We start from the raw sequence: 9,471 nt of genomic DNA on the forward strand, positions 1-9,471 counted from the left end.
CATTACAACCACACCCCCACAAGTGTTCCCTGTAAGCTGTGTGGCATGCACAGCCATGCAGGTGCACTCATGCTGCATAGCCAGGTGCAACTACATGGCCGCACATGCCATGCAGCTTAGAGGGAACACTCACCCCACCAACAAATTGTGAAGTCCCACAGACCAGATGACATGGCTCTGTACACTGGATCTCATCAGTATGGAACTGGGGCAGCAGGCCTGATCTGGCATGCACAGGTCCAAGGCTGGGGCAGCAGGCCCAATCTATCACATGTGACACCTGATCTAGCAGGGAGGCTTGATCCAGCACATGCAGGGCTGGGGTGGAGGGGCCCAATTCAGTGCCTATGGGGCCAGGGCTGGGGTTGGGGCAAGGGTGGAGATGCCTAATCTAGTATACATAGGCCCAGGCTGGTGCAGTGGAGCCCATCCCATATGCCTGAGGCTGCTGCCACAGCCACAATATGGCATGCAGGACAGGGGCCAAATATGGCATATGCTGGATGGGTCCCACAGACAGGATCTGGCCTGCAGACCCAACCCACATATCCATGCTGCAGGGCGAAAAAATTGGACATTAATAGGTTACAGTAAGGTCTCCAAGTAAAACCAGCCTTCTTTGAAATCAAAGAAAGTTTCACCACTGACTTTAGTGGGGACAAGCTTTCACCCTCAGACTTCAAGCATAAATGTGTAGCCTACTTAATTCTTAAAATGAAAATAAAAATAGAAAAAAGAAACAGACAAATAAAGCCAAGCATCTTGAAAGGAAACCTGAAGAACTATATTATTGTAATAGATTGTTTAAAAGCACTTTTTGGTTTTAGACCACTGGAAGGTAAATCTTGATAATAGTTCCTCTACACTGAGTAGATTCTGTCTTGAATATTCTTGAGTCTGATCCTCTAGTATGTAAGACAAGGAAAAGGAGAGACAAACTCTGGTGTCCCAGATCAGATTAGATATTTTGTTGAGCTGGTTGAGAATTTTTCATCAGAATATTTCTGACAGAAATGGCTTCTAACTAAAATGAAATATTTGAATCTTCTTTTTAAAAAAGCCTATAAAGACCAATATAGGCATTGGTTTTCAGTTGACTTGGAATGTTCAGAAATTAGATTGTCATGATCTAAGATGTAAACTATCACCAGTCACCGGCTACCAATAATATTCAAAAGCATCTTCCTTCTTCTAATGGGAGAAAATGTTCTTAGAAATGTTAAGGTCAAACAAGAGTTCAGAGAACTAAATGTATGTTAAACTGTTTATTGTAATTTGTATATGACAAAATACCTGAAAGTTATCAAGGGCTTTCTCTCTTTTAGTTGTATGATGGAGAGAATGAAAATGCTAATTTAGTTGGCACATTTTGTGGCTCCACCATTCCAGCTCCTTTTGTTTCTACCAGTAACTTCATGACTGTGAAGTTTTCCACAGATGTATCTGTTGAAAGGGCGGGTTTCAACATTACCTACACAACTGTGGATAGTAAGTATGTTGTCTGACTGCTTTGTATCTCAAAGATAAAAAGTACATGTAAGCAAGGTGCATGTACCTGGGACCTGGATGCATGAAAGCAATGAATCCATCATCCCCTTATCAACACCATAACTCAAGATAGATATACACCAATGGTAGGGTATATCTTGCTATAACTCCCAAAAGACCTATAGCTAAGCCAGGAGTAGAAGATTCCAAATGAAGTCCTACCTAGTCTGTCACCTTTTACTTCAAGGTAGTCATCACCCTCAAGAGCAGTTCACCATGTAGGCATAATAAATACCAGGGGAATATGGGAAATATACATTTATCTGAATGTGGATACATACAGGCACAGAGACTGATAGATATGAATTTTCAGAATGGTATGCTTTGTTGTAGCAAGATGATTAAGCTGTTACTGCTTCCAACAGGACTGTGTGGAGGAATATATAACGCAACTTCTACCCAACAGACTGCAATGTCACCTAATTTTCCAAATGCATATCCACCATTTACTGTTTGCGTTTGGATCATTGATGCTCCTCCACAAGAAGAAGTCCAACTGGCAGTAGAGACATTCCATCTCCATTCCAGCCAGGACTGCTCTCAGAATTACCTGGAATTCCAGGACCGCACAATGGTAAGACTTGCACAATGCATGGCTCTGCTCAAAGATCTCTCACTCCTTCAGACAGTATAAGGAAGACGATAATTTGATAAGTAATTATGGTTACCGAATGAAATTCAGCCCTGTGCAGGGTGCCCCAGGCAAGTCATTGTGTACTACTAAAGATTCATATGGAAAGGCAGAGCTTATGCAAGTCTAGAGCACAGAGGTGAATGTGGCCCACTTTGTACTTCAAACTTTCTACAGTTACAGGAAACAAGTCATTTGCCAAAATTAACATTGATGAAATGCTCCATGATAGGTTGTTATAAACACATGGCAGTGGAATATTTAGGATATATGATAAGAGTTAATATTCCTGCCAAAAATTGTTTTTTATAAAAAGGTAGAGAGATGTAGTTTGTTTCTATTGCATTTAACATTACTAAATTTCCTTTGGTTACTGATGTGAAAATTGCTCTTACATTTTATTCACCTCTAGTAGTGACTGAATGTCTGATTTTAACATACTAGGGCATTACGTTATTTTTATGGAAATAAGGGCATGTCTACACGTTCATTAATGTGCCTGAGATACTGCACATTTAGTTTAGTACAGTAAAATCCCCATTATCCAGCACGAGTGGGGAATGGCAAGTGTCGATAATCTAAAAATGCCAATTACCTCAAAGACAGGTGTTTCTGACTGGATGCAGAGCCAGGGTGGCTGCAGGTAGCAGTGGCCAGATGTGGAGCAGGGAGCAGCGGGGTGGTGGCATCTGCAGAGTGCAGCGCAGAGTGGCACTCAGCCTGCAGAACAGCAGAAGCACAGGGCAGCCCATGTGTGAGCTTCCCCCTCCCTCCCCACCCCCCATGTCCAGCCAGCAGAGTAAATGTGGGGGTGAGGGAGTGTGGTGGCACGGTGGCCGCATGCAAAGCGGCAGCAGCCACTGTGTGCAAGCTTTCCCCTGTGTCTGGCTAGCCAGAAATTCCGGTTAACCGAGTATTGCAGCCAGTTAAATGCTGGATAGCAGAGATTTTACTGTACTTCATTAATAAAGTACTAATTAAATGTGTAGTATGTAGAGTTACTGCACAGTAGTGCTGGTGAATGGTTATTTAGTGAAACTTACTGTGCATTAGCCTAATAACACTGTACAGTAGGCTATTAGCATGTTTTTTGCTGTGACACACTACTGCGCAGTATTAGGCTAATGCACAGTAAGCATCTTATGTAGATCCACCCAGTGTGTGATTAGGAGTGCTCCTGGTTTTCTCTGATGAAAAAATTGCAAATTCCCTGATTAAAAGTACCTCCAAAATCCAAGTTTTTCCATAAGTAAAAATGAAACACAACTATATATATATATATATATATAGATAGATAGATAGATAGATAGATAGATAGATAGATAGATAGATATCAGCTGAACACAATGTTTTATTGTTATATTAACAATTTTAAAGCAATTTGGAAGCCTACCAGCACCTCAATCACTATAATGAAGAACTCCCCTTGTCCCCTTTGCTCACCAGGATGTGGGTCCTGCTGTGGGCACCCCCCCACACATACTTTGTGGCATTGAGCTGTGCCCTGCCAGTGCCCTGCCCGTGTCATTGCCCTTCACTCCCACACTACAGCTCCCCGGGCCTGCTGGTACCCCTCACTTCTGAACCACAGCCTGCCCAGCCCTGCCAGTGCCCCTTACTCCCCCATGCCTCCCTGGGAGCGCACACACCAGTGACGAACCAGCCTCCCACTGGCCCCCCCCAGACAAGCTGCCCTTGGCTTTTTCCCACTCTCTTCCTGGGCCCTGCAGTCATGCATTCCAGCCCTGGGCCCTAAGACCCACACAGCTCCAGCCCCAGCCCCAGCCCCAGCCCCTGTGTATGTGCGCATATGCACATGGCACCCCCGGCCTGATCTCCCTTCTCCTGCTCCCCCCAGCCCCTTGCAGACTGGAACTCTGCCACCCTGCAAGAAGAAACCCGTTGTTTCCAGCTTTAATCTCCTTTAAAGGAGAAAATCCGGGTTTTTCCTTAAAATGAGAAAGGCCAGGTTTTGCCACATTTTTCCATGACAAATGGAAAACCCAGATCCCTGGTGATTAATGTAAAAGGTACACATTAAAATAACTTCAGAAACATATTAGTGGGCCTTTAGCCCTGGTGCTAATCTCTGTTGGCTCATGGTTATCATCAGAACTGTAAATACTGTTAACGTTCAGAGGCCATTTTTATATGGCAAGAATGCCATAGGAAAATGACATTTTACATATAATCAAAAAAGGAAGTTTTGTTACCTGAGAATAGATAGCACATGAACTATTACAACTAGCCATTGAGAAGTAATCTCTATAAAATGTTGCTTTGGGAAAGATGGAAGCAAAAAAGTAGAGACTATAAAAATGAAAGTGAATGCCTGCTCAACTGGTTTTTCATTTTTCTTCGTGTAAAATGTTCAGATGTCCAATATGTGACAAGTATCATTTGTTCACCCAGATAATTCTAAATTATGGGTTCATTTTGCTTAACACTGCTATATGAAATCAGATTTTAATACAGAAAACTATTAAATTACTAGAAGATCTGTTAGTGTAAAGTTAGATAACCCAAGAAACCGGATTACCTTTTAAAAGTCACCTATAAAGTGCTTATATTTTTAATTCCAGAATAACCGTGGACAAATCCATAGATTCTGTAGCACTGAAACTTTTGCAATCCCTGAGTTTTATTCTCATGGCCGCACTGTCATTGTGACTTTCAGATCAGAGGAATATATGATTAATAATGGAGTCAGGTTTACCTATCAAGCTGCAGGTATGTTTGAAAAAGTTCCTAAAGCATCTACGTACAGATTCCTTTTTGTAACTATGGATAGTTAACAGAAAGTCATATAGAGATTTATAAGGCATATAAATCTTTTGCTTTCTCCCACCAAAGGTTGCAGCAGAGAATATAATCAGTCATTTGGTTATCTGAAAAGTCCTGGCTGGCCTGGTCTTCATCCCAATAACCTGGATTGTACCATTATTCTGCGAGCTCCGCTGAATCACACAATTTCTCTCTTTTTCCATGCTTTCAATCTGGAAGACACCCGGCAATGTTCACATGATTTCTTAGAGGTATTAACAGGTTTTGCATTGTCAGTCTGCTCAAAAGTCTGTTCAAGTCAAAGGGAGTCTTTCTATTGACTTTAACTGGCTTGGATCAAGCCCTGCCCAAAGAATTACAGGGGACACTATGATAGGTATCGGTTTTATGTTGAAGATGCCATTGTGATGGATAGCAAGGTAACAATCTAAAATAGATGGCTGCTGTTCACCCAAGTGATGTCATCACTTAGCCACTTAGGGAACTTCAAGGTGGTATGGTTGACATTGTGATTTTTTTCATTTGTGAATATCCAGAACCCTACAGGCTGAAGGATTACCTGTCATAAATGTTAAATTTCCCTTCAAATGTATGAAAATAATGGATAAAGCGGTTGAAGCAGCAGAAATAGAACAGTTGCAAAGGTGTTTGAAAATTCAGTGGCTAGGTGAGAACAATATCACTTGAATGAAGTGCAGTCTGATTTAGATTATTATTCTGCTGTCCACACAAACCTTTTATTCAGTCTCTGCACAAGTCATGAAAGCATCGCTATGAATCCTTAAGTTGCTAGCACAAATTTATTCATCTATCAGAAATCAGGTTTCTGTGTGAGAAAATTATCTGTCCTTCATTTCTTTTATGCTATGATCCTTCCTTAACTCATTTATTTGATTGGGTCCTAGCTCCATCATTCCCTAAACTCTGGGAAATTTTATATTCAAAACTTGAGCTTTGTAATGTGACCCACCCTTCATCTTAACAGGGAAAGGTAAAAACATCTGCAACGTTAAGATTTTGTAATAGGAACAAAACATATACAGGTGTATTTTAAATGCAAAGTTTAAACTTAAGCCAGCAACTCTCATTAGATGGAAAATGTACCATGATATAATGTTTAGTTTAAAATTACTGGCTATATTTTGTTCTGTGCTGTTGCTTAAAAAGCCACAGGAGACTAATTGACTGTCTCCTCTCACTCTTAAGCAGCAGTTTACAGTAGGAAAAAAGCCATTTGCTGTATATATTTACCATGAAACATAAATCACAATACACATAAAACTCACAAAATCTTTGAACTCTGTCTGTGCTTTGTTTCATGTACAGTTTATAAATAGATTTAACATTAACATACACTGACCATATGGAAACCTCAGAAATCCAGGACATAATCCAGGAAATTCGGGACACTGCCCCCCATCCCTCTTTACACAAGTCAATGGGGGCATGGTTACATGCCACGCAGGCAGTGGTGCCTGCCTGCAAGGTGCTCCACTCCTGTCCGACTCCCAGCCAGACTGCACCCCACATCCCCATGTTTCCAGGATGCTCACTATAATTCTCAGCAGCTGGCCAGGATCAGCTTCTGGGATATATGGTAACCCTACGTTAACAATGGTTTTATATTCTCTTATAGGTCAGAAATGGAAGTGATGCCAGTTCCCCACTACTTGGCAGGTATTGTGGAAATACTTTGCCCAGTCCCATCTTCCCTAAAAATCAGGTTATCTACCTACATTTCAAGAGTGACATTTTAGTTGCTCATGATGGATATGAGATCACTTGGACTTCATCACCAACTGGTAAGACAGCAATACATAGGTAAACATATCCAGATTAAAAGGCCCAGTATCTCTAAAGCAATGAACAAGAGGTTAAATTAAACCTTAATTGGACATGTCCTAGATTACTTAAAACACTTTGAAGAGCTAGAAATACTGGCTTTATCATTTTAGATCATTCTGTGTCATAAATGGACCATCAAGTTGTGCCATGCCATCAGATTTTAAGTGGAGTTCCCCACTGATCACAACAGGCATGTTGTCTGTACTATGGCAGCATACCACAGTCCTGGGGAGCATTGGGTTGAGCGTGGCCCGCTTACCTCCACAAGTACGTTCTAGACCCAGAAGCTCACCGGTGAGGTTGCTTTGGGTTTGTCCCTAGCACCCACTCTCAGTCCCTGGGTCTCTAGGTGGGTCTGAGAGCAGCCATTGCGTACAGGTCTAGAGCAGCCTTACTGATAAACTTCCAGGTTTGGAGCACATCAGTTGACTCATGTGGGCAGGGCATGCTCAGCTCCGATCTCCCCAGGACCAGCCATGGGGGAAGTATAGATGAGCCCAATACAACCTATTCTTAATGCTGTCTAATATAACCACTCTGGTTTAATCTCAAGATGTAATTCCTTGGGCAAGATTTTTTGCAAAGGAAGAGGCAAAATACCTCTGGTAATATGGAAGCATAGAACAAATCACACAAACACAGTTCCCAGTAAAACAATGAATGATTTCCAAATTCAGGCCACCATTTTCTTGCAGGAATAGCTGTATATGACAGTATATGGATTCCACATTGTTCAGTTCACATGCACAATCAGACAAGTTACAGGTGCCACAAAGTGTTGTCCACTACTTGCTGCCCTGAATTCCATAAAATGCAAGGAAACTACTGGCCTGATAAATTATGGCAAATCTTTAAACAAAAAGGTTTCATAGTGGAAGCTGATTCTTCATAGTAAAACTTAGCACTTAAATAGCACTTTATATATTCAAGGAACTGTAGAAGACTTGAATAATTAAGGCCCCTAGCAGATGTTAAAATAATGGTAACATTGAGATCTGAGAAAGTTTATACCGCATCCCAAAAACTGCACATCCTGCCATGCCACACATGCGTGCAGATGGGCCATAAAATTTGTCAGATCCCAATCACAAAACTGCTGGGGCTGAACTGGGACCCAGGGTTGTACCCTCACCAATCCTGGAGATCTGGCAGGGGTCTGTAAAGGGCCAAAGTGTTAGTATGGGCCATGGGATGGCCACGGGTCCCAGGGGAGTGGGTGGGGGGCTGTTCCCTGGGTCTGGGACACATGCTGTGTGTTCAATTTAGGGTGCAACACAAACCAGCCACCCACATATAACAATGCAGGGGTGGGCGGTTACTTCGGCTGGAGGGCCACTTAACAACTTTTGGTGAGCTGTTGAAGGCTGCAAGGGTAACTCTTCCCCTTGACAGGTGCCCTGCCCCCTCACTGCCATCTTGGGACCAGAAGTCCCACCTCTGACTCCTAACCTTTGACACTGGAAGTCACCCCCCCACCACTTCTGGAAGCGGGGTTTGCCATCTTGGAACCAGAAAAAAAGCCCAAAGCATATATGAAAACTCAAACATCTACTATATTTTAATTTTATTTAAAAAAAATATTTTGTCCTGATGTGTTTGCATGTGTTTGCATAGTGTATATAGATGTGAGTGCATAATAGCTTAAAATAAAGTCTTACTCTTGTATATGGTGTGTAGGGGTGGGCAGTGAGTGTGGGATTTGTGTGTGGGAGTGGGTACATGTGTGGAGTTTGTTAAGGGATGTAGGGGGTGTGAGTGTGCATGGTGCTTTGGGAGGGTTTGTGAAGGGGTATGGGAATGTGTGTGGGTGGGTGTGGGGTTTGTGGGGGGATGCTTGTGAGGGTGTGTTTGGGTGGGTCTGGGGTTTGTGAGTGGGTGTGGGCCCCCTTGCCATACCCTCCCCATGGCGCACACCCTCAGAGAACTCCTGGCCTGCTGCAGGCAGAGCCCCCTGGTGGTGCACAACTCCAGCTGAGTCCCTGGAGCTTCCCTGAATCCCTGGAGCCCACCTGGTTCAGCCTGCTGGCATGCACCTTCAAACCAGACTAGGCTGGCTCCATGCCAGAACATGGAGCTCCTGGCAGTACAGGAGAGAGCTGCATGCCACTGAGTTGGGCCTACTCTGTACTCCATGTGGTTCTTCCAGCACTCCGGTGGGGAGCTGCATGTGGAGGTATGGAGCCTGCCCAGCCCACACCTGCAGTCTGGAGCCAGCCTGGTCTGCTTTGAAGGTGCATGGCAGCAGACTGGACCGGGCGGGCTTCAGGGATTCAGGGCAGCTCCAGAATGGCGGAGCTGGGATTAGAACCTAGAAATTCCTTTACACCTATTTGGTGTTCACTCTTCCTACCAATAGCACCTTACAGCATGCTTAGGGTTACCATATGTCCAGGTTTCCTGGACATGTCCTCTTTTTGGATCCTCTGATCTCTGTCTGGGCGTTTTTTTGAAATCTGAACAAACATCCGGGGTTTTGTTCTGCTCTGCTGGTGGGAGCAAGGAGAGAGTGACCGGAGGCAGGGGGTATCATGTGCATCTGTGTGTGCATATGCACATGGCATGCATGCAGCCAGGCAAGGTGGTGGGAGCAGCCTCAACAGCTGGATGCATGTAAGCCTATGGGGAGTGTGGTTGGAGGGCCAGGGTTTGGGGGTGTGTGTGTG

At 43.6% G+C, this 9,471-nt stretch overlaps 1 protein-coding gene across 1 annotated transcript in view; it reads left to right on the top strand.

Annotated features, from left to right (window-relative positions):
* The window catches only part of CUBN (cubilin), a 321,538-nt gene that overhangs the window by 310,022 nt on the left and 2,045 nt on the right, over positions 1-9,471 (top strand). The window contains exons 61-65 of the mRNA XM_019508344.1: positions 1,326-1,488; positions 1,914-2,122; positions 4,762-4,909; positions 5,033-5,214; positions 6,600-6,765. Of these exons, the coding sequence (XP_019363889.1) occupies positions 1,326-1,488; positions 1,914-2,122; positions 4,762-4,909; positions 5,033-5,214; positions 6,600-6,765 (868 nt within the window). The remainder of the gene's footprint in view (positions 1-1,325; positions 1,489-1,913; positions 2,123-4,761; positions 4,910-5,032; positions 5,215-6,599; positions 6,766-9,471) is intronic.

This window comes from Gavialis gangeticus, unplaced genomic scaffold (assembly GCF_001723915.1).
Source record: "Gavialis gangeticus isolate Ggan-Ray unplaced genomic scaffold, GavGan_comp1, whole genome shotgun sequence".
Classification (NCBI taxonomy): Eukaryota; Metazoa; Chordata; order Crocodylia; family Gavialidae; genus Gavialis; species Gavialis gangeticus.